Genomic DNA, 25,804 nt, shown 5'->3' with positions numbered 1-25,804 from the left:
GGAAGAAAACAGAGAAATTCTTCCTGTGAAGATACTTAGACATAATTAAACCGGGTCACAGACATCCAAGTTTCAGACAATAGAATCAAGTCTACTTGAAGAAATGGACTTCTCCCTGGATCCCACATGGCAGATACTTTAGAAATGGCAGTTCCCATTTGAATGTTATTTTAAATCAGCCATTCATATCACTTGTTTAGAAAATCAGCCAAGGGCTGAAAACTTTATTTACAGCATTCATATACTTTTCTCCTTATATCTTGATCTCTTCCTCATTGCGTGTGTTATTTTTGCAAGTTTTCATGAAATGTTATTATGTTTTATTACTTGAAAGTGTTATAAGCAGAGCTTAAAAAGAAAGTTAATGGAAGACCAAATGAGTTTTATCTGAAATGTTCAGTTCAATAAGTCAGTAGTTCCAACTGTTGTACCAGCTGTAAAATTTTTGCGATCTCTCTTCTTTACATGAATATTTTATAAATCTTTTTCTCAAATTTTGAAACTAAAACTTGCCTAGAGGTCAGCTAGCTCCGCTCTCTCTATTCGGAAGAAAAAAGTTAAATGGCTCTTTCAAGATTTACGCAGCCGGCTCTCAACACAGCCCAGCCGAGCTTGGGGCTCCTGCACCTCTTTACCACACCAGTCAGTGAGGACATCATTATTTGGTTGATATTCACATCATGTGTTAGACTTTTGCTTTCTATTGAGATGTTAATTATGAACAGTGTAAGTCATTTCAAGCTTGGCCTAAATTCCTTTTGGCCACTAAAAAATATCATTTTTGACATTTTTGGGGAAAGATGAATTTTAACCTTGAATGCTGTATAGAACCTTTTTCTCAGACCTGAAGGTTTTCCTTTATTTTACTCCACTGGCATCACAGATGCACCTGTAATCCCACATGTAGGTCTACATAGAACTGTTCATGTGCATCAGAGACTGGTTATGCTTTTTCATACCCTCCATATTTCCTTATCCTAAAAATCAGTGTAACCTGAAACTTACTGAATATGCAAACTATTGTATTAGTGGGCAACGTGCACCTGTCCAAGTCATTGAGCCACACAGATGGCACTGCTTACTAAACCATGTTTTGTAAGTTATAACTGTACTTTTGTAAAAAAAAAATTTTTTTTTTTTGCCAGGCAGAGTGGACAGTGAGAGAGAGACAGAGAGAAAGGTCTTCCTTTGCCGTTGGTTCACCCTCCAATGGCTGCCGCGGCCGGCACACCGCGCAGATCCAGAGGCAGGAACCAGGTGCTTCTCCTGGTCTCCCATGCGGGTGCAGAGCCCAAGCACTTGGGCTATCCTCCAATGCACTCCCTGGCCACAGCAGAGAGCTGGCCTGGAAGAGGGGCAACAGGGACAGAATCCGGCTCCCCGACCGGGACTAGAACCCGGTGTGCTGGTGCTGCAGGTGGAGGATTAGCCTGTTGAGCCGCGGCGCCGGCCAAGTTATAACTGTACTTTTGTAAAAAAAAATAATAATAATAATAATTAAAACACTGGAAGGTGCTACCTGCTGCCTCTCTTATTGAGTCTTTTGGAAGCTGGCAGCCATACCTAGACAGTAGCACTTGGCTGTGTACAGCACTCTGACTGGCCAGGGGGTGGCGCTAAGGAGCTTGGCCTTCATCATGCGAGCTGGATTTTTTACTGCCTGGAGCAGCAACACAGTCACCAGGGAATCTTGTTCGGACCAGGTGTCCCCAGGCCTATGCTTGGGAAATTCTGATTCATGAGGTCATGGGTGTAGCTCAAGAACATAAATTTCAAGAAAAGTACTCAGGCGATTCTAATGTGCACTCCCAGCTGGAAGAATCTGGGGCAACAAGGAAGGATTTCAAGGAGGTGTTGATGCAGACAGCTGGCAGGACACACAGACAGGTGGGCCTGAATGCCTGCTCACTCGTCACTCTTGCCTTTGCACCTACGGCACCCATGACCGCACTGGGTATGCTCCTCCCTCATAGCCCCGTCTTCCTCCATCACTTGGGGAACGCCTCTGAGTATGGAGTAGCCATTGGGAAAGACACAGGTGCACATGAGATCTTTGTAGAAGAACTCACAGAAAGCAGCGCACCCTGAGTCTAGCCTGGGCTGTCCATTACCACTCCATGCTTAGTGTGGATGACATGGAGGGAGGGCAGTGTTGGGTGAAGGTAGCCGCACAAAGCAGCAGTGAGTGGGTGCCCTCAGCCCTGAGCCAAAGACTCCCCACCTGTCTCTAGCAGCAGAGAGACATTGTGCTCTGAGACTGGAACAAGAGAAACTAATAGATAAAGAAGCTGGGATCTGCCAGCCAAAGAATAGTTTTGGCCAATGCACTGTGGTGGTTGGTCCTTCATCTGCCTGAGGCTGAGAGAGAATGAGTATGAACTCCTGGAAAGCAGGAGGGTCAGTCAGACAGGGCAGCTGCGCAGGTGACAGGAGACCCTGTGAGTTCCTGTGACCGTGGTAGGGTGAGCACTTGACAATGAGCAGAGGGGCCTGGAGGCCCAGACTGGAGAACACCTCTGCACACATCTGGGGAAAACAGCTGATGAGCGGAGTCCAGACTTGGAGCTGGAAGACATGGGTTCAAGTGCAGAGCCTGTCACAGACTGTGCAACTTTGCAAACATTATTTGACTTCTCTGGGTTTCCAGTTCTTCCTCCTATATTGAGAATAAAAATACATTCCTTGGCACTAGCACCAGTAATTCTGGATGCAGAGTATCCCGCAGGCCCCCTTGTACTGTCGGTATTCCCTCCAAATCAATGAATCAAGGCAAAGCCCTTTTCTTGTTACCACAATTCAGGCAGACGCTGGTCTGCAGTCCGTGGAGCCATCAATTCATGTGAGACAGTCTTGGACAAAAATCGAAAAAAAGCTCATACTATGCTAAGCATGAATTTGACAAGTAGAGTGATGTATTGGACTCTTGTTTACAAGCTCTTGTTTATCCTTGTGTTTCCTCAGCCTTATGTAATGTGTTTTGTTCAGTGTTGATCCATCTAGGGTTGAGAGGGGAAGACTTAACGTACTGCAGAACTGACAGACAGAATGCTTCCTGATTCTGATTTTACTGCAACAGAAGAGCCGGCTTGTCAAGCTGTCTTCTGGAGGGAAGGACGGGGCACATTGTTTACTCCAGAACACAAATAAAATACCCTTATCATCCTCAGTAAGCAGCTGACCCTCCAGTGACCCTCCCACCCCCAACAAGGAAACCGTAATGAACAGTCTCCCGTTAGATTTTCTGGGGAGTCTAATAGTTAAGAAACTTATATAGAGGCCGGCGCCACAGCTCAATAGGTTAGTCCTCTGCCTGCGGCACCGGCACTCCAGGTTCCAGTCCCGGTTGGGGCGCTGGATTCTGTCCCGGTCACTCCTCTTCCTGTCCAGCTCTCTGCTGTGGCCTGGGAAGGCAGTGGAGGATGGCCCAAGTGCTTGGGCCCTGCACCCGCATGGGAGACCAGGAGAAGTACCTGGCTCCTGGCTTCGGATCAGCGTGGTGCGCCGGCCACAGCACGCTATCAACAGTGGCCATTGAGGGGTGAACCAACAGAAAAGGAAGACCTTTCTCTCTGTCTTTCTCTCTCACTGTCCATTCTGCCTGTCAAAAAAAAAAAAAAAAAAAAAAGGAAAGTAAAGAAACCTGTTTAGGAATTAAACGTGGTTACTCTAAAGGCAGACTTGATTTCCCCATGCATCTGTCACACTTTCTAGTGGTTTTCCTGCATGGAAGTTCTAGAAATGAGGACCAATAAATTGAATTTCACATGCACATATTTCTACCTAATCTGTTTTCTTGGAAGCTCAGCAGATAATTAAAATATATTATGCGCTTCTATTATAAGACTGCCGGGCTTTAATTAAAATTTAATCAGAGTTAAATTTTATTGGAGACAAGCTCATTTATGTAGCTACAGTTGCCTTTCTGGTCTTTAGGTGTGTGTGCAGTAGCATTTCCAGAGTGACACGTGGAGCCCTCGAGGGTCTCTGTGCTCATGTGCCATGCGCTGGTTCTTCAAGGCATCCCTATCCATGCATTCAAGAAGGTAAGCAGATGTTTGGAGAGCTCATGTGTCAAACTACAGGGACGCCTAGTAGGTGGACAAAATGGACATAACATGTACTAACAAGGAAGTTAATCACTCAAGAATATCAAATCATAAACTATACTGAGTGGCATTGAATAAGGTAGAAGATGATATAGAAAAAGATAGGGCAGTTAATTTAGATGATAAATGCTGAGATAATGACTTTGAAACAGGCCAAAGAGATACAGAGCTGATTTTGGTTTTCCTGTTGTTTGAAAGTTCAGGAAGACTAGGGGAAAATGTATGGGGGGCTTTCAAAAACTTATGGAAAATGCATATTACGGGGGGAGGCTGCATATTCATTAAAAAAACTAACAAAGTGAATATTTAGTTTGATTTTTTCCATGAACCTTTTGAGTACTCTCGTATGCACAGTACCCAGCGCAGTGTGTGGCGCTGCAGGTATCCAAACTTCAGCTCCACGCTGGCTCCCAGGCAGTGAATATTGAGCCAGACCATGTCCATGTCTGTGTGTGCTGCCTCTGCCCTGGGAAGTTGCTCAGCACTGCCTGGACCCCACCATTACCCACAAGGCCTTGGCCGTGTGCGAGGTAGGGTCATGAGGACAAAGTCACGGGTGGACCTGGTGGGTGACATCTATGCCCAGGGCAGCTGAGGACCCACCTAGCCCACAGCCTTTCAGCCAGGCCCCACGCTGAGCATGCTGCAAGTGTGACTTCCTGCCCAGACCTGCCTTGTTCAAGAATTCTGAGCAGAGATGGGCACCCATTCTCTCCCTGGGATCCAGTCCGTTTGGCTCAGCTAAGACTCCCGGCTTCCTTTTCTTGGGATTTTGTTCTTCTCCTGGTACCCAGACTCATGGTACTTCCTCGATCTAGGACATTTTTGTCCTCCTAGTGAGAGATGTCACTTCTGATCCCTCCTCCCTTAACCACCCTGCCAGGCCAGGCCCCTCCATGTGCTCCCTAGTGAGGATCAAAGTGAGCTTATCTGCTGCCTTTTACTCTGGGATTCCTATTTGTGTTCTCCCTCTTAGGGGGATGGAATTAATGCTGGATGTATCAGCAAACCACATACCAGGACTGCCTTCAAAGCCCTCTCTCCCACCGGCCAGTGTGCCTGTGATGACCCTGCATTGCACAAAGCCAAAGCCTAGGGATGATGGGTGAGGTCCTGCAGTGTTGTTCCCTGGGCCAGGCAGTGCAGGGCAATGTGCAAAGACAGAGGAGATAGGAGCAACGCTTGGGTTGGCATCAGCTGGACCGGTGCTTTCTAGGAGGAATGGGGCCATCACAGAGAGTAAGTTCTGTATGAGTTGGGGTTGAATAGTCGTAAAAGGATTGAGAATAACCGTAAAGGAGCTAAAGTTACTGCAGACGCTCAGCACTTCGGAGGTCCCTAAATGTACCCCCCATCTGCATTGTAGAATTGGGGGCCCCTTGACACAGGAGGAGAGAATTAGAGGAGACTGCAGTAGGTATGGACATCAAGAGGCACCAAAGGGCTGGTGGCGCTCAGGCAGCAGAGTCGGTGCCCTGCTGGTCACGTTGCTCCAGTATCTGCTTCCCTGCCTCAGCAGGGGAGGCGAGCAAGGCTCTGAGCAGCACAACAGCAGAGGTGGGCTGGGATGCAGTCCTGGAGCCTGTTCAGGGACATGGCTTTGGGAAGATGTATAAGACAACTCTGATCCTGTAGCAAAGTACTTTTTTTTTTTTTTTTTTTTTTTTTTTTTTTTTGACAGAGTGGACAGTGAGAGAGAGAGAGAGACAGAGAGAAAGGTCTTCCTTTGCTGTTGGTTCACCCTCCAATGGCTGCCGCGGCCGGCACACCGCGCTGATCCGATGGCAGGAGCCGGGTGCTTCTCCTGGTCTCCCATGGGGTGCAGGGCCCAAGCACCTGGGCCATCCTCCACTGCACTCCCAGGCCACAGCAGAGAGCTGGCCTGGAAGAGGAGCAACCGGGACAGAATCCGGCGCCCCAACCGGGACTAGAACCCGGTGTGCCGGCGCCGCAAGACAGAGGATTAGCCTAGTGAGCCGTGGCGCCGGCTAGCAAAGTACTTTTGATGTGGGTGTGAAAATGACAACTCCACAATGAGAAACAGGAAGAAGCTTCTCTCCTCTCTTCTTGGTTTCTAGTTTGTGGTTTGCAGGCTGCTAAGAGTACTTCCGGAGAGGGGGTGGTCATTGGTTATTCTGTCCTAAGTACCCTCTAGCAAGGAGGCCGCAAAGGCCGGGAGCACGCAGAGTGTGCTTTGAGAAGGCTGCCTTTGGTGACCTGTGTGTGATTTTTTTTTTATTTTCAGATACAGATAAGCATAGCAGATTCTGTCCTTGTAGGAATGTCACTTAGCCTGGGTCATCAAAATGTGGACGTCTCAAGGGCAAGTGCTTGGCACAGCTGATAAGACACTGGTTGGGATGCCCATATCCCACACCAGATGGCCTAGGTTCGAGTACCTGCTCTGGGTACTGACTCCAGCTTCCTGCTGATGTACATGCTGGGAGGCAGCAGGAGATGGCTCAAGTACTTGGGTCCCTGCCACCCACACGGGAGACCTGGATGGAGTTCCTGACTCTCAGCTTCTCTTTGACCCATCCCCAGCTGTTTTGTAGGCATTTGGCAAGTGAATCAGCAGATGGAAGCTCGCTCTCTCGCTCCCTCTCTCTCTAAATTTGACTCTGTCCTTGTCTCTTAGATAAATAAAACAAATGAAAAAGTTTTTTTAGTGTAGCATGTTTCTATATATGAGGGTATTTCAAAAGGTTCCTGGGAAATGAAATTCACAGAAAAGTATATCTTTATGGAAAAAAATCTTGATATCCATGCAGTTTTTATAATACACAGTTGCATGAAATATGTGTATTCTATCAAATATGTATTTGATGTGAAACTTTTTTGCATCAATATAAACTCTTTGAATTCCATTTTCCATGAACCCTTTGAAGTACTCTCCTGTTAGTCTGTCCAAGCAAAATGACTCCACCAGGGCAATGGGTATTGCCGTCTGCAAAATAAGGCGTGCACAGAAGATTGTATGTGGACTTCAGCATTCTTGTATTGCCAATATCGGTCATAACTGTTTGCATTCAGTGACCTGTCAGTAAGATGGCAGAGTTCTTGCACGGATACCCACAATCCCACACCCCCTGGTTTCTGAGCAGTCAGTGGGCGATGAGTAAAGTGGAGCACATCTGAGAGAAAATGGGTGACTACAAAAGACAAGCGCATTTCTTTGGCTGTCAGAATTAGCGATGAAAATTAAGACTGAGAACATCTGTTTTAATTATGTATGTAGCACAGGCTGTTCTGTTGTTTCAGTTTCTTTCTGGGAAAAAGAAAAAAAGAAGAGAAAAGATACCGGCTGGTCTCTTGCAGTCTTGCCCTAGAGCAAAGTCTGATTTGCTTTTTGTTATAAAAATCTGCTGTTGATATTGAATCATGTCCTTGTGGGCATTTTTTATGTAGAATTTTTCTAATTCCTTTTGGAGACTCTGTGTAATAGAACTGGCAAATACAGGCAAAGGGTAGTAAGCATCAATTGCAAAATAGAAATGATGACCAAAATGCATGAGCTGTGTGTTGAATTGGGCATAAAAACTTTATTTATTGCCGGCACCGTGGCTCAATAGGCTAATCCTCTGCCTAGCGGCGCCGGCACACCGGGTTCTAGTCCCGGTCGGGGTGCCGGATTCTGTCCCAGTTGCTCCTCTTCCAGGCCAGCTCTCTGCTGTGGCCCAGGAGTGCAGTGGAGGATGGCCCAAGTGCTTGGGCCCTGCACCCCATGGGAGACCAGGAGAAGCACCTGGCTCCTGCCTTCGAATCAGCGCGGTGTGCCGGTTGCAGCATGCCAGCCGTGGCGGCCATTGGAGGGTGAACCAACGGCAAAAGGAAGACCTTTCTCTCTGTCTCTCTCTCTCACTATCCACTCTGCCTGTCAAAAAAAAAAAAAAAAAAAAAAAAAAAAAAAACAAAAACAAACTTTATTTATTTATCTATTTGACCCAGTCATGAAAACCACAATAATGCCAAGTGATACCACCGAGAAAGCGACCGGGAACAGCAAAGAAAGTCGAAGCAAAGTAGATAGAAAGTAGATGCTGGCCCACCAGGCAGGTGTAGCCTTGAAATGTCTCCCGCTCACCAGATGCCCCAGCGTGCTGGACCCTGTGCAAAATGAACCACACAGACAGCTGCAAGGGCTCTTCACATCTGCCATCTGCCACCGAGGGCGGGTAGATGTCAGACAGCCCTGCTGGCATTTTTTGTTTTCTTTCATTTGCCTTGTAAAAGTAACTGTGGCCAAATTCCTACATATAAAGTCCCGTAGAATTAAATGCTGCTTTTCTCCTTCTTTAACATTCTGCTCTCTTGTTCCTGCCTTACCAAAGAAATCCACCAAACATTTCTCTGCCTTAAGAAACTTCCAGCCACATGTGCCTCAGTTCTGTTCCGCTCTATATTCTGTACATATGCTTGTATCCTCCCTGTGAGGGGGGGGTCTTCAAAATGTGCATGGAAAATGCATATTAGGAGACATGATGCAGGGACTTTAAAAAACTGCACCCAAATAAATGTATCTTCCAGTTCCAGTTTTAATTTTTTATGCTTTTTAGTTATTCATTTATAGAAGAGAGATTTCATGAATTTCACAGATCTGGTCCCAGGAGTGTAATACTTTCCTCTCGCCTTCCTTCCCTCTCTTCTTCTGTTTTTCCTCTTGTTTTCATTTGCTGTGACAACACACTTTGAATTTACTTTCTAGTTACAGGTTCAATGCTCCTCTGTGAAAGAGCTCACAAGTAAAAGCGAGACAGATCACTGTTCTGCATGGGTGTACACAAGGGTTATAGACAGCTATCAAATCACAAACTGTCAGTTTAACTTGATACATATTTTTTGTACTCTATATTTAGCTACAACCAATCAGAGAAAACATGATATTTCTGCTTTGGGATCTGGCTTATTTCACTAAGCATAATTCCATTTTTCCAGACTGTAAAAAAAAAAAAGACAATTATTTTTGAGAGTCAGGGAAAGACAGAGAAAGATCTGCCATCCACTGGTTCATTTCCCAAGTACCTGCAAGGCTGTAGAGCCAGGAGACCAAACAGAGAGCCAGGAACTCAACCCAGGTGTCCTGCATGGGTGACAGAACCTAGTCGTTGGCATCATCACCATTACTCCCAGGGTCTGTTAATACCGGAGTCAGGAGCCAGGAGCCAGGAGCCAGAGCCCAGCATCAAACCTGAGCACTCAAGATGAGTTAACTTAGACGCAGGCATCTTAACTGCTGTGTTAGTCCTGGACCAAATGACCAGCCCTGCGCAAGCTTTTGAAGGACCCTAGTACAGAGAAGATATATGAATATGTAGACAGAATATATCTGTTAAATTCCTGCCAAATAGCGTCTTTATTATAACTTGCTTGAAGTAGGATAGCAGTGAATTTAATAGAACATTTGGTTCCTTATCCCTTCCAAAAAAGAAGACCTGGGACGGTCATTTGGCACCGCAGTTAAGACATTGCTTGGGATGCCCACATCCCATATTGGAATCTTAGCTTTGAGTGTCAGCTCCGCTTCAGGTTCCAGCCTCCTGCTAATGCACACCTTATGAGACAGGGGATGGCTCAAGTAGCTGGGTCCTGACACCCACATGGGAGACTCGGATTGAGTTCCCAGGTCATGATTTTGCTCTGACTTAGCCCTGGGTATTGCAGGCATTTCGGGATTTGAACCAGAAGATGGAGGAGCTCTCTCTCTCTGCCTGTCTGTCTGTCTCTCTCTCTCTGTCTTTGTTTCTCTCTACCTCTCTCTTTGTCCTTCAAATAAAATGAAAATTTTAAAAAGCTTAGACCTTGTTGAAAGATCAAATTAATTCAATGATTTCTTTTTCTAAATTTAGATTAGGAAAGAGAATGAAGTTTGTCCTAACAAAATATATGTTTAAAATATAACCAAATATATTCTGTAGGTTAATAGCACTGTTTCTGTGTAACATTTTTAGTTTTCATCAAATGAGTATTTTAATATATTATTTGTAAACACTTTTAGATTTACATAGAAGCAGTTTATGGATTTCTCCATAGAAACAGTTTATGAATACAGCCAATTTTATTTCTTCCTGTCTAAATCATGTATTTTGTATTCCATTTCCATCCTCACTTTGGTCAGGATGTCTAGAAAAATGAATTGAAGTGATGACAGTAGGTATCCTTTCTTTTTCTCAGTCTCAAGTGGAAAGATTATATTTTACCATAAAATATGATATTTGTTCATTGCTTTATTAGATCAAGAGAGTTCTCCTCTATCCTTGGCTTATTAGGATCTATTTAATTAATGGATATTGAATTTTATGAAAATTATTATGAACATTTCCTTTAGTCTATTAATTTGTGAATTACATGAATTGATTTTTTTAGCAGTAACCCACCTTCAGATTCATGAAATAAGCTCATACAGGTCATAGGAGTTTATCATTTATATACATTTCTAAATTTAGTTTGCTAATATTTTGTTTGGAATTTTTGCATAAATATTTATGAGTGATATTGATCAAGATTTTTTTTCTTACAATTTCTGTGTCAAATTTTGGTATTTTTTTATTTTTTATTTATTTATTTTATTTTTTGACAGGCAGAGTGGACAGTGAGAGAGAGAGAGAGACAGAGAGAAAGGTCTTCCTTTGCCGTTGGTTCACCCTCCAATGGCCGCCACGGCCGGCGCACCGCGCTGATCCGATGGCAGGAGCCAGGTGCTTTTCCTGGTCTCCCATGGGGTGCAGGGCCCAAGCACCTGGGCCATCCTCCACTGCACTCCCTGGCCACAGCAGAGGGCTGGCCTGGAAGAGGGGCAACCAGGACAGAATCCGGCGCCCCGACCGGGGCTAGAACCCGGTGTGCCGGTGCCGCTAGGCGGAGGATTAACCTAGTGAGCCGCGGCGCTGGCCAAATTTTTGGTATTAAGGTATTGGTCTCATATAATAATAATTAACAACAAACTGTATTAGTTTATATAATTTTTAAAGCTTTATTTATTTATTTGAAAGAGTTACAGAGAGGCAGAGGCAGAGAGAGAGAGGTCTTCCATCTGCTGGTTCACTTTCCAGATGGCCACAATGGCCAGAGCTGAGCTGATCTGAACCCAGGAGCCAGGAGCTTCTTATAGGTCTCCTACTCTTATGGCTCCTTTGGGCCATCTTCTACTGCTTTTCCAGGCCATAGCAGAGAGCTGGATCAGAAGTGGAGCAGCTGGGACTTGAACTGGTGCCCACATGGGATGCCTGTACTGCAGGCAATGGCTTTACCCACTATGCAACAGTGCCAGCCCCAGTTTATATAATATTGAAATGTTTTCTTGGATGTACAAAAATTTTAACTGCTGATAATATTTCTTAGATGGTTTTAGAAATGTCTACATTTTTTTCATTTTTTTAGATTAGTTTTAATACTGTTTTCAAATATGACAGCTTATGCATAAATAATGAATGAGTTGGAAAAAAAGTATCTTCTTTTGGAAGAAATCTAGTAGTACTGAAGATTTTTTTGGCAGAAAAGACGTGTTCAGGGATTTTATGCAAGATGAACTGGATCAGCATTGAAACAATATCCCTCTTCATTGGTTGGCGACTGTCAAAATCAACCTCTAAGTCTACTTGGAAAATTACTGTCTTTTCACACTGTTGAATTATCAGCTTCTTTCAAGTAGCCTGTTGCTTGAGTAAATGGTCGGTACCATTTTAAAGGAAGGTTTCATGTATGACCTGTATCCCTTTCTAAGGCCACACCCGTGTGCCCGTGGGCCGTGGTAGGAGGCTCTACCCAGAGTTTCTAAGTAGAATCCACTGCACCCCAGGCGGGCCTCGAACAGTCTTCTCATGAGCTGAGAACTCATCCAAAATCCCAGGTAGCTGTTGTTTGTAGGGTCGCATGACATGTACCTGCACAGGCACTCTTCTTACTCTCACAAATGGATTATGTAACCCCCTATGTGATCATGGGCCGCTAACCTTGGATATTTGAATAAAATTAACACAGGACAAAGTTCTGAGGATACAAGAGAAGTCTCCCAGGATGTCCAGCGGTCACGGCAGCGGGCAGCACTGCTTTGCTCCTGCTGTTTACATGGGCACAGGCTGACAGCCAGAATCTCCGTGGATTTCCAGACCGGGAGTTTGGTATAGGTATAGCATTGGTCACTGTGGATTGTGGCCATTCTTGCAAACCACCATCAAGTTTTGTGTGATTATCAATTCAATCTCATTAACACTATGCTTTGTAGAGCGCACCTATGGAAAACCAGTTCTGGGGAGCCTATAGTTTTCCGATAACTAGACCTGGAGACATATTGTAGCTTGAATATGAGTTATGGGTGCATTTAGTGCCAAAGCAGATGCTCGCCCAGTCTCATCCCATGGTGAGGTTTGATTCTCATCAGTCATCATGGCCTTGGCATCTCTCCATCCCCTGTTGGAAAATGGGCAGAGGGCAGCAGACTCTGTGGAGTTTCTTGCTTAATGTCACAGTTACACCTTGTAGATGACACTTTAGAGGATTTGGGAGGTAAGCATTCTGTAATTAAGAGTGAACTGGGCAGAAGTGAACACCCTACTTTCAACAATTCTTTTCCTGTATTCTCTTTAAGGATACAAATTAAGTGAACATTCTCTTGTGAACTATCTCCAAAAGTCAGGTTTATTCTAGAACTAGTCTCTCCGCTAATGTATATGAAAGGTCTTTAAAAAGCTCATGGAAAAATATGTAGTATGTAAAAAACTCCCTGTGAACTTCAACTTTTTTTGCACCAGCATTAACTTAAAATTTCATTGTGGCGTGAATCTTTTGAATGACTCTCGAATCTTTTGATTTGGGCAGAGAAGGTGGGAATTCTTTGATTAAAACTTTCTTTAAAAAGGAAAAGTTTTGGATGACCCAGCCATCCCACTCCTTGGAATTTACCCAAAGGAATTTAAATTGGCAAACAAAAAAGAGGTCTGCACCCTAATGTTTATTGCAGCTCAATTCACAATAGCTAAGACCTGGAACCAACCTAAATGCCCATCAACGATAGACTGGATAAAGAAATTATGGGATATGTACTCTTTAGAATACTATACCGCAGTAAGAAACAACGAAATCCAGTCATTTGCAACAAAATGGAGGAATCTGGAACACATCATGCTGAGTGAAATAAGCCAGTCCCAAAGGGACAAATACCATATGTTCTCCCTGATCGGTGACGACTGACTGAACACCAAGAGGGAAACCTGTTGGAGTGAGGTGGACACTATGGGAAATGGTGGCTTGATCAGCATAGCCCTGACTGTTAATGAACAACTTAATACATTATCCCTCTTAGTAGTTTTTTTTATCTGTTCTACTTAATATGACTGGTTTAGATCTGTAATTGATGCACAGTTATTCTTAAGTGTTGAAAATTAACTGAAATGTGATCCCTGTTGAACATGGTGGTGGGAATGGGAGAGGGAAGAGATGTATAATTTGGGACATGCTCAGGCTGACTTGCCCCAAGTGGTGGAGTTGGAAGCATACCAGGGGATTCCAATTCAATCCCATCGAGGTGGCATGTACCAATGCCATCTCACTGTTCCAGGTGATCAGTTTCAGTTCACAGTTGGTCATGGTGAAGGGACTGGGAGTCAAAGGGAATACATAGACAAGTCTAGTACCTGCTAACGCTAACCGATGGAGTAAATAAAGGGGAGAGTGATCCAACATGGGAAGTGAGATACTCAGCAGACTCATAGAATGGCAGATGTCCTAAATAGCACTCTGGCCTCAGAATCAGCCCTAAAGGCATTCGGAGCTGGCTGAAAAGCTCATGAGAGTATTTCAGGCATGGAAAGCCAAGACACTTTGGCAAAAGATCTCTGTGAGTGAGATGCCAGTGGAAAGAACAGGTCATCAAAGAAGGAGGTACCTTTCTCTGAAGGGAGGAGAGAACCTCCACTTTGACTATGACCTTGTCTAAACAAGATAAGAGTCGGAGAACTCAGAGGGCTTCCATAGCCTTGGAAACTCATGACTGGAGCATAGGGAGATTACTGATGCCATAGACAGGAGTGTCAATTGGTAAAGTCAACAACAGGAGTCACTGTGCACTTACTCCTCATGTAGGATCTCTATCCTTAATGTGCTGTACATTGAGACTTAATGCTATAACGAGTACTCAAACAATATATTTCACTTTGTGTTTCTATGGGGGTGCAAACTGTTGAAATCCTTACTTAATGCATACTAAACTGATCCTCTGTAAAAAAAAAAAAAAAAAGAAATTATCAATTCCCAACTTGACTCTCACTGGGATTAAACATGACAATAGGTCTGCTCTGATTTCATCATCATTTAAAAAAATCATCTATTATTTTTCACTTTAAAAAAAAAAAAAAAAAAAAAGGAAAAGTTGACATCACCACCACTGATTTGTTGACCGTACTAGAAAGGTTTCACAATGGAGAGATACAGTGCAGGGAAGGGAGATGGTATGCAGAGAGCCCTGGGTGCTGATGTGGTGGGCTTGCCCTACTGCCCTCACATCCTGTCGGCTCAGCCACACCAACATGCTCTCCTCCTCCATCTCTAGGAGAGCTCAGCTCTCCATGGATGTGGGAAAATATTTTGAAAGTTAGGGAAAATTCTTTCATTGTTTAAAGATTTATTTGTTTGTTTGAAAAAATAAGAGATACAGAAACAGTGATCTTCCATCTGCTGGTTCACTTCCCGACATGGCTGCAATGGCCAAGGTAGCTGGGGCTGAAGCCAAGAGCCAGGAGCTTCTTCCAGGTCTCTCACGTGAGTGGCAAGGGTCTACACACTTGAGTCATCTTCCACTGCTTTTGCCAGGCCAGGAGCAGGGAACTAGGGTCAGAAGTGGAGCAGCTGGGACACAGACCGGTGCCCATATGGGATGCTGCTATTGGAGGTGTGAGCTTAACCAGCAGCGCCACAGTGCTGGCCCCAGGGAGAAAATCCTGTTTCAAAGATCAATTCCTGGGCCTGGTGATTCTAAGGAGACATTGCCCGCGCAATCACTTCCTGCACAGTACCCACTGGAAGGTATTTCTGTATTCATTTTGAAGGTAGAGAGAATGGATAATCACTGATGTTAAATAATACAGGTTGCGGCCAGCGCCACGGCTCAATAGGCTAATCCTCCACTTGCGGTGCCAGCACACCAGGTTCTAGTCCCAGTCGGGACGCCGGATTCTGTCCCGGTTGCCCCTCTTGCAGTCCAGCTCTCTGCTGTGGCCAGGGAGTGCAGTGGAGGATGGCCCAAGTGCTTGGGCCCTGCACCGGCCTGGGAGACCAGGAGAAGCACCTGGCTCCTGGCTTCGGATCAGCGCGATGTGCCGGCCGCAGGGCACTGGCCGCAGCGGCCATTGGAGGGTGAACCAACGGCAAAAGGAAGACCTTTCTCTCTCTCTCTCTCTCTCACTGTCCACTCTGCCTGTCAAAAAATAAAAATAAAAAAATAATAATAATACAGGTTGCAGAAGGATCTGGGAGAGTTTTCAGTTCTACTGACGCCAGCCTATGGTGAGGGGACTCTAAGGTGGATTCAAAGTATTGTTCTTTCCATCTTATTCCTGCTGTTCACCTGATTCTCACTTTATGAAGCAGGCTGAAGACCTGTGTGTGCAGGAACCACAAAGTCCCCTCTGGCTGGAGTGCACAGTCTGGGCTTCAAGAGCACCCCTGACCATGAGCTGGAGTCAGAGTCAAGTGTGGATCCTAATACCAGGGTATTAACTGTGATAGATTTCCCAGTGTCTGGTTTTTACTTCAAAAATTTTTATTTATTTTGAACCTCAGAGTTACAGCAAAAGGGGAAGAAAGGGAGGGAGGGAGGGAGGGAGGGAGGGAGGGAGAGAGAGAGAGAGAGAGAGATCTTCTGTCTGCTGATTCAAACCCCGAATGGCCCCAACAGCCAGCAGTGGGCCAGACTGAAGCCAGGAGCTTTGTTTGGGTCTTCCACATGGGTGGCAGGGCCCAGACCCTTGCACCATCTTCCATTGCTTTTTGCAGGCAATTATGGAAGAAGTAACTATTGACTGTTATTATCAGCTATTTAAAGAATTAAGTAATATTGAGTCAATACCTTGAAAGAACACCATCTATTGATTAAATTAGCAGAAAGGCTAATTCTTGACTTCAAATTTCATGTCTGCTGATTGCTTTGCCTCCCATTGTTAAGTTTGAAGCTGTTCACCCCTGGCTTGAGTATGTAGCATAAGCTCTCTGAATCTCAAGTTCTTTTCCAGCAAACAGGTCTAGTGCAGTGAGGAAATGCTTGAAGCCCCGCCCCTTGTTCCTCACTTGCACTGAGATACATGCACCTGTCTGATCGCCGTAAAACTGCCTCCCTGTGCTGTCGTTGAGTTTCAAGGAGACAGTGAATGCCAAGCACTTAACACAATGCCTGCTACAAAGGAGGAGCTCAGTCCATGTTGGTTGTGAAAGAGACCCTTGAAGAGAGTGTGGGAAAATTACTTTGGGCAAATAATCGTTGTGTACTTGGTGCTGAAGGGCGGGTATAAGGACAGGCAAAGGGAAGCCTTTTACCAACACGATGCTGAGATCTCTCTTCCAGTTTCAGAAGTTGTCTTCAGTGATGTTTATCCCTGACTAATCACATTCAGTAACAGTTATTCCTCCTGCTTTTGGTCCACTTCTCAAAGCCTTTGCCTTGTCTGGATTTGGCATGCAAGGAAAAAGAAAGATATCAGGGTCAGTGTGGGTGATCTGCATCTGCTTGTCGTCCTGGCCCAGCGTGTCCCCGTCATAGCTCAATGAACTTGACAGAGGATGAGGAGAGCTAACAAAGACCTCATGATTTCTTCCTGGGAGTTAGGAGTGCCAAAAACAAATACAGGTTTGAGGGTAGATTCCTCTTTAAATTCCATTTAACCTATTGTCTGCAATTCGGAGTTGAAGAAAGTTAGTTCACATCTACCCATCCACTACCCACAGAGACTGAGATTTTTCAATTATTACAAAAGTGAAAAGGCTCCATACCAATCTTTTCTTGGTCTCTAAGCTTTAGTACACCTGCTGAAGTGGACTTTTTTTTTCAATATTCTCAAGTGTAAGAATCCCCTACAGAGTTGTTAACCAGAAGTTGGGGTGCATTTTCTACCAGAAACAGTTCTATGAATAATTGATGAACTTCCTGGGGAAGCCCACAAGCCTATTTTTTACACAAGGCTGGTTAGAAACGTGCTCTGCGGGAGCCGGTCAGGCAGGATGCCAGAGACACCCTGCTGACCCACAATAGACCAGGAGTCCCGCCCACTCCAGGAACCAGCGGTAGCTGTCCCAGAGCAACAGAGGGCTCCTCTGGCAGGGCGAGGGCTGTGGCTGGTGGCTCCACAGCCCAGGTGCTGAGGAGAGGCAGAGAGCAGGCTAGGTGTGACCCAAACACAGCCTTCCATGCCTCCTTTCTAATTTCCCTTCCTTTTCTCACCTTAGAAAACACAGTCCTGTCTGAGCATGTGGGAGGAATTTTACTCTGAGTAATCAAAGAAATATGCATAGAAAGAAGAAGAAGCCTTCTCTCACCCTGTCCCCACCCTGCACGACTTCCCCTGGTCTCTTCTCTTTTCATTTGATGCGGGAGAAAGGAGGAACCTGTGCCCTAACACAGGGTGTGAAATGCACTTGACTGAGATGTCTGTGCCTGTTCCCAGGATCGTCCCCACTCAGCGCACCCGTGCACTTGTCGGTCACAGTGTGGCCGGAGCTTCTGAGCCTCTGCGTCCTGCCGCAGAGGGGGTCCTGGACACGAGGGCTTGAGGGGCGAGCTGTTGTGGAGAAGACAAGCACGAGGAGTCGGGGAGCCATGAGTGTTTGACAAAGAGGCTGTCAAGACAGTTCTAGAACGCTTTACTCATTTCACGCCCTTGGGTTCCTACTTGGAGTTCTCCAAGGAGGAAAAAATGTGACCTGGGTAGCAGGAGATGTGCAACCGTGAAAGACACAAGGAGAAAAAGGAAAATTCCCACAATTTTTCCTTCATGGCTATTTTACCCCCACCCATTCCATTTATTTTTAGCTTAAATCTGTGCTGAGGTAGCATATGTCCTTTGTTGAAGGCCTAATAGTTTCCAAGGGCTCGTTCATGCAATGTGCCATTGGAGCATCCTAACAGTTGTGGGAGGCAGGCAAAGAGGGTCTTAGAAGCCTTGTTGTATTGGTTGAGAAGACAGGATTCAGAAAGACTTCGCTGACGAACGTAGTACAATGATACTTCAAAGACTGTGGACACGGGGAGTAGGCATTGGCCCCAGCAGATATGGGGCTATTTGGGGATGCCTGTGTCTCGTATCCGAGTCCACCCTTCCTGCTTATGGGCACCCTGGGAGCCAGCAGGTGGTGGCTCAAGTACTTGAGTGCCTGTCACCCATGTGCATTGAGGTCCTAGCTCCTGATGTTGGCCTGTCCTACCCCTGGCTTTTATAAGCATTTGGGGAGTGAACAAGGAGATAGAAGATCTGCCTGCCTGTCTGTCTTCTCTCCCTTTCAAATAAATTTTAAAAAAGAAAAACAATATTTATGGAAATGGAATTAAAAGGTAAATTTACTTTGGTGGAAGAGACTTTCAAAACTGCAATTTTTTCATAATGTGTATTTCCTGTGAGACCTTTGGAGACCCTCTCATATGCATAGATTGCAGATTTTTTTTGTGTGCCAAAAAACGTTGCCTTATGGCCGGCGCCGTGGCTCACTAGGCTAATCCTCCGCCTGCTGCGCCGGTACCCGGGGTTCTAGTCCCGGTTGGGGCACTGGATGCTGTCCCGGTTGCTCCTCTTGCAGTCCAGCTCTCTGCTCTGGCCCAGGAGTGCAGTGGAGGATGGCCCAAGTGCTTGGGCCCTGCACCTGCATGGGAGACCAGGAGAAGCACCTGGCTCCTGGCTTCAGATTGGCGTGGCACGCCGGCCGTAGCAGCCATTTGGGAGGTGAACCAGCGAAAAAGGAAGACCTTTCCATCTGTCTCTTTCTCACTGTCTAACTCTGCCTGTCAAAAAAAAAAAAAAGTTGCATTTTATTTCCATTTTCCATTGACTTTTTGAAGTACCCTTACATAGAGAATGCAGGGCACAGACACAGGACTGGAATTCAATTATTACTTCACTCTTTTAACTTCACATTGAAATTCTGACTTGTATTTCTTGTCTTGACTCATGGGTTAGCAAAAATACGGCAGTGTGACTAGTTTGAACGTTTCATGTTTTGAAAACCTGAACTACCTAAAAGTTTATACGAAAGCAGGTGTGTGTATTCCTTCAGGATTTCTTTAACTTCTGTTTTCCCTTAGGATTAACCATAAGTGAATTTATGCATTTGAGTTACATGGAACAGCTTTGAGAGCGGAAGCCTCAGCTAATTTATCCCATTAGACTATAAAGGGGGTGGGGCTCTATGTCTGATGAGCGGCACCCTTGCTTCCCGTTTGGACATCTTGCTGCCACTTAGTTTTACACCAGGAGCTGAAAAGGGAAATCAAGGAGCTGCTTCTGTCCCCGCACTGAGTGAAGAAATCCGGGGATGCCACAAGCCACTTACCGGATAGACCAAGATGCCGTTCAGGAGTCTTTGTGAACTGGGACTGTTTCTGTCCCAAACCATCAAGAAGTCGAGAGCAATCTGCTCCTCGAATAACTATTTTAAAAATCATCTTAGTGCTTGTATACATTTCTGCTGAAAATATTTATTTTCTTTTTTTTTTAATTTATTTATTTGAAAGCCAGGATTACAAGGAGAGAGAGAGAGAGAATCTTCAATCTGATTGTTTGTTCCCCAAATGGCTGCAAGAGCCAGGGCTGGGCCAGACTGAAGCTGGGAGCCAGGAGCTTCATTGGGGTCTCCCACGTGGGTTCAGGGGCGCAGCGCTCGGGCCATCCTCGTCTGCTTTCCCAGGCTCATTAGCAGGGAGCTGGATCAGAAGTGGAGCAGCCGGGACTCAATCCGGCACCCATTTGGGATGCTGTGGCTGCAGACAGTGGCTTAACCCACCACACCACAACCCTGGGTCCTAACTTATTTTCTAGGTGGAGTATGTGGACTATAATCCAGTGTTACATTTTTCAGGAAATTATATTTTTTCTGATACTTCTCCATTTTAATGTAACATTAATACAAAGAGATCAGATTCAGTGTAGTTCATAGATACAATTCTAATGTGATACTCCCTTCCTCCCCCTCCCTCCCTCCCTTTCTTCCTCTCTCCCTCCCTTTTGCTCCTTCCTTCCTTCCTTCTTTTCTAGTTTTTGAAATAACAGATTTTAAATTAACATTACCATCAAGGCTTAATTCTCCACTAAATAAAGAGATCAACAAGTAAAAAGACCCCAGTTCAGCTAGAATAAAGGCAGGGGCTATAAATAATCACATGGAAAGATGAGCAGTTCACCCATATGCAGCAAATTTTAAAATAATCACAGGTCATTACACCTATAGCAGTAGAACATTGTTAACCATTTTTTTTGGCAAAAATGTAAAGCAAAGTTTGACAAAAAATATTTGCAGCAATACTGATATACACAGGCATTTCTTTTTGGCTTTCGGTTTTTGCTTTTTTGTTTTATTTTTTAATTTTACCTCCCACATATAAGGGGGAACATGTGATGAAATTATATTTAATGTAAAAGTATTACTAATACTATTTTCTAACAACCAAATTATACCTTTTAAGCTTTATGATTCCTAATGAATCATTTCCCCACTGTATCATGTTGAAGGACATATAAGAGTTTTCAAAATAAAAACAGCTTTTTCCCAGTGGTTTCTGAATGTGACCATTCCTGTGACAATTCTACTAACTGTCCTAATGATTTATATTATTCTTACTTATAAAGACATTTTAAACTACAGAAACTATAAAGAATAATAAACATCTCAGTTTCCATTCTCCATATACTTATTTGTAATATTTGCTTCCTGTTTCATTTTTCTCTGAGAAATAAAATATTGTACATAGAATAAGAGGTTCTGTGGGCATGAATCTGACATTCTTTCTGTTCCTTTTTATATAAATACCAGGGACCTTAAACATTGTAGAAAATGGAATTAAAAGACAAGTTTATTTCCATGTAAAAAATATGGAAATCCACACATGTGAGGGGTCTCCATCATGAAAAATGCATATTATGAAAAAATACATAGATTAAAAATATTTACACCAAAACAAACCTTTAAGTCCCTTTTCCACAGACTTGTTCAAGTACCTTTAAATGTATGTACTTATAAACAGCATAGCCTTTTTTTATTTATAGAAATGAAGTCATACATCCTGGTTCTGTATAACTTGCTCTTTATATTCACTATTATTTCTTTAATAGCAGACCCTGGAATTGCGTGTATTTGGGATGAGGAAATTCATTCCTTCTCATGGAAACCCTGAATGGGCAGTATGGGAATTTAAGAGCTAGAATTTCCCCCAGAGGACTGCTTGAAGCAAGATCAGTAAGATAAGAATTGTTAACTGTCAAAGCAGGATGCAAAATACGCACCCACCCCACTGCTGGGATTGCAATGCCTCAAGTTACTCCACCACGACTAGTAACACAAAAGCTCCCTTTCTAGAGAGACCCAGACGGTGAAGACCAAATTCTGTTCACTGTGCTCACTCCTGAGAAACTAATAGCCTAAATATTAAGAAAAATGCACATGTACAGTATGAATTAGTCCTGGGCTGTCCTTTAAGTTGCAAAATCTTATTGAATCCATTTTTTATATGTTAAAATGTCCTGTTGGATAGCATGTTTTTACCTGGGTTGTATACTTTTTAGTCATAGGTAGGTGAGAAACCTGTGAAATACAACTTCAGAATCTCCAATAGCTGAACTGTCCTGATGTGATTTTTCCCAGCACCTTTTTCTTAAACATGTTTCTGTCCACATTATCTATCAAGTTTCATGTTAGCAAAATATCCCTGAAATGAGAGAGCTTTGAAAAATACATTAATGAGATTGTAAGTATAGGCATTCTTCTTCATGTGGGTGTATTAATAGCTAATCATTCCCTCTAGCTAGAATATTAAATATATGGAATATTAAGCCAACAACGAAATGATTGCATTCACAATTTTATGTAATAGTCCAAGTCATATATAATTTACTTTGATTCTTTTGTTGGGTAGTACTGACTTTTATATTTCAGCCATTGTCAGATTTATACTGTGACTTAGAAAGTATGCATGTGTGCGACAAATGTATATTATTTTTATCCTACGTAACTTATATTGCATTAAAAGCTGATTAAAGGTTGGTTGTTTACTCACCTTAAGTCAAGTACAACATAGATGTTTACTATGGATGCTCATAATAGCTAATGTTTATTCATTGCTTATAAGACAAGCATTGTCCTCATTTCTTTTCATACAGTGCTTCTCCTTGTCTCTAAAACCCTGACCAGGAGATATTACTGGTCCTATTTTACATTTAGAAAACTGAGACTTGTGATATTAAGCAACTGACCCAGTGGGGTGCAACTGGTATACGACAGAGACTAGTTATAAACCCACAACTGTCAGACTCTAAAGCCAGTGCCCCTTCTAGCACAGTTCATGCATCCTTAAGGACACGTGAAGACTTAACAAACTGATAGTGCCTGGGAGACACACTTTCAGTCATGTCAACTGCTTCCCTCAATGTTCAGTACTCCTGGAGCTGTCAGTAACTTTTAAAGTTATTGAATGCATAAATGGGTAAATAAATGTCTGGGCTAGTGCCGTGGCTCACTTGGCTAATCCTCTGCCTGTGGCACCAGCACCCTGGGTTCTAGTCCTGGTTGGGGCACCGGGTACTAGTCCCGGTTGCTCCTCTTCCAGTCCAGCTCTCTGCTGTGGCCCAGGAAGGCAATGGAGGATGGCCCAAGTGCTTGGGCCCTGCACCCGCGTGGGAGACCAGGAGGAAGCACCTGGCTCCTGGCTTCAGATTGGTGCAGTGCCGGTTGTAGTGGCCATTAGGGGAGTGAACCAACGGAAGGAAGACCTTTCTCTCTGTCTCTCTCTCACTGTCTATAACTCTCTCTCTGTCTCTCTCTCACTGTCTAACTCTGCCTGGCAAAAAAAAAAAAAAAAAGTCTGAATATATACCATAGAAAAAATCAAATCATCTTGATAAGCTGAGAAGAGGAATTAGAAAGAGGAATGATCTAGTACATACAGTTTTAAAAATCTACAAAATAGTGAACACCCTGTTGGGAAAGTTACCTTTTCCCAACCAACAGAAGCGAGTCCCTCCATTAAGATGCACCTGAAGAAAGAAATGCAGTCATGGGCTCCATAACAATGTTTCAGTCAGTGACCGATCATGTATACAAATGGTGGTCTCACTCTGGCAAAAAAAAAAAAAAAAAAAAAAAAAAAAAAAAAATGGCCTAAATGAAAGATCTCTGTGAGTGAGATCCCAGTGGAAAGAACAGGTCTTCAAAGAAGGAGGTACCTTTCTCTGAAGGGAGGAGAGAACTTCCACTTTGACTATGACCTTGTCTAAATATGATCAGAGTCGATGAACTCAAAAGGCTTCCATAGCCTTGGCAGCTCATGACAAGAGCCTAGGGTGATTACTGATGCCATAAACAGGAGTGTCAATTTGTAAAGTCAACAACAGGAGTCACTGTGCACTTACTCCTCATGTAGGATCTCTGTCCTTAGTGTGCTGTACATTGTGATTTAATGCTATAACGAGTACTCAAACAGTATTTTTCACTTTGTGTTTCTGTGTGGGTGCAAACTGTTGAAATCTTTACTTAATGTATGCTAAACTGATCTTCTGTATTTAAAGAGAATGGAAAATGAATCTTGATGTGAATGGAAGGGGAGAGGGAGCGGGAAAGGGGAGGGTTGCGGGTAGGAGGGAAGTCATTGGGGGGTGGGGAAGCCATTGTAATCCATAAGCTGTACTTTGGAAATTTATATTCATTAAATAAACACACACACACACACACACACACAAATGGTGGTCTCATGCACTTACAACAAACCTGAGAGATTCCTGTTGCCTGGTGGTGCTGTAGCTGTCTTAGCTTGTCTAAGTGCAGTCCACCGTGCCCACATAATAACACAATCTCCACTGAACACAGCCTTTCTCTGATTGTGTGACTGTGTAGCTCCAGGGTATGTATCCAAGAGATGGCCACAAAAACGCACTGTGTGTTTGTGTTTTCTGCTTGGCATTGAAGGCCCTGGTCCATGTCTCCTCCTCATTTGCTCCCATCAGGACCTGGGACATTCTTGTTTTTCATACACTGGGGAATTGATCAATAGTTAATGACTGGGAAGAAGTGGGAGTTGCATTTGTAAAGTTTGACCCCTAAAAAATCGGTGTGATTCAGGAAGCATTCCATAAGAGGTGACGGGTAGGTAAATACTGGGGGATCCACTGTGAGTACCAGAATCTCGATTGCATATCTCATGTGGGAGATAGCCAGTCCCAAAGACCTCCATAAGAACTGGAGGGATTTTTGTTCTTGTCTACTTTTTTTTTAAGATTTATTTATTTGAAAGACAGAGTTACAGAGAGTGGTAGAGACAGACAAAGAAGTCTTCCATCCACTGGGTCACTCCTCAGATGGCCGCAACAGCCGGAGCTGCGCCAATCTGAAGCCAGGAGCCAGGAGCTTCTTCCCGGTCTCCCACATGGGTGCAGGAGCCCAAGGACTTGGGCCATCCTCCACTGCTTTCCCAGGCCATAGCAGAGAGTGGATTGGAAGAGGAGCAGCTGGGACAAGAACCGGCACCCATATGGGATGCTGGTGCTTCAGGCCAGGGCTTTAATCCGCTGCGCCACAGCGCCGGTTCCATTTTTGTCTACTTTTTATATCTCCTCTAGAATCTGATATCATGTCTTGCACAGACTAGGTAGTGATCGCTAAATCAAATCATACTTTATTGTCTTTCAAATGCCTGAAGATAATCCTCCTGCTTTCTTTTCTCTGTTTCAAAATGGCTTAATTTAGTTTAACATCCATGATGTGTTGACTTTGGCTTCTGGAGAAATGAAAACAAGTTGTGGCCCCGACTGTTACTCTAACAATGATGGTGATGGTGATGATGGTGATGGTGATGGTGATGATGGTGATGGTGATGATGGTGATGGTGATAGTGGTGATGGTGGTGATGGTGATGGTGATGGTGGTGATGGTGATGATGCTGATGATGACCTTGGGCAGGTCCCTTGAACTGTGGGGCTCTCACTGTTCTCACCTGTTCTGTTGCATTGTGTTTCTTGAGCTTGTTGGAGCAGAATAAGATCCCTGTAGCCTGCAGATACTCTAAAGTCCCAAAAGCTAAACGAAATTAAAACCTCAGTGCTTTCTTGCACTCCTGGCTTAAAAGAATTGGCTGAATCCCCTGGGCTGATTGAGCAGCTTAGTGAGGAGTTGGGTGATGTCTTTATGAGATACCCCAGCGATTCTTAAGATAGGGCAAGTCTGGAACATTTAATCACGGCGCTACGTGGCATATGTAGTCCTAATTGCATTTTTATCTTGGATTCAGTTGCACCATTATTACATAACACAGTGCTTCTGCCTTCCCTCAAGGCTCTGCTTTTCACCTTTACACGTCCTGTGAATCCTTGGCTGTCTCCCGGCTTGGGACAGAGTTCTCCCATCTTCAGGTGTGGAGGCCGGTAGTGGCTGCAAGCGTGACAGTAGTCTGAAAGGATTGTATTGCTTATTTTGAAACAGTGTCGGGGTCAGCACTATGGCACAGTGGGTTAAAGCCCCAGCCTGCA

The 25,804-nt window shown here is 44.2% G+C and overlaps 1 protein-coding gene across 17 annotated transcripts in view; it reads left to right on the top strand.

Moving 5' to 3' along the window:
* Positions 1-25,804, top strand: part of MCTP1 (multiple C2 and transmembrane domain containing 1) — a 627,604-nt gene that overhangs the window by 218,981 nt on the left and 382,819 nt on the right. For 2 of the 17 annotated variants that reach the window (XR_011381928.1, XM_070056466.1), the window contains exon 2: positions 3,934-4,043. The exons of the other annotated variants lie outside the window; for them this stretch is intronic. Coding sequence is in view for 1 of the 2 variants with exons in the window: in XM_070056466.1 (XP_069912567.1) it covers positions 3,993-4,043 (51 nt within the window). In the remaining variant the exon portion in view is untranslated. The remainder of the gene's footprint in view (positions 1-3,933; positions 4,044-25,804) is intronic. 17 annotated transcript variants of the gene reach the window in all.

The sequence above is a fragment of the Oryctolagus cuniculus genome, chromosome 14 (assembly GCF_964237555.1).
Source record: "Oryctolagus cuniculus chromosome 14, mOryCun1.1, whole genome shotgun sequence".
Classification (NCBI taxonomy): Eukaryota; Metazoa; Chordata; class Mammalia; order Lagomorpha; family Leporidae; genus Oryctolagus; species Oryctolagus cuniculus.
The sequence above is the reverse complement of the archived record's forward strand: the minus strand, read 5'-3'. Positions and strand labels throughout refer to the sequence as shown.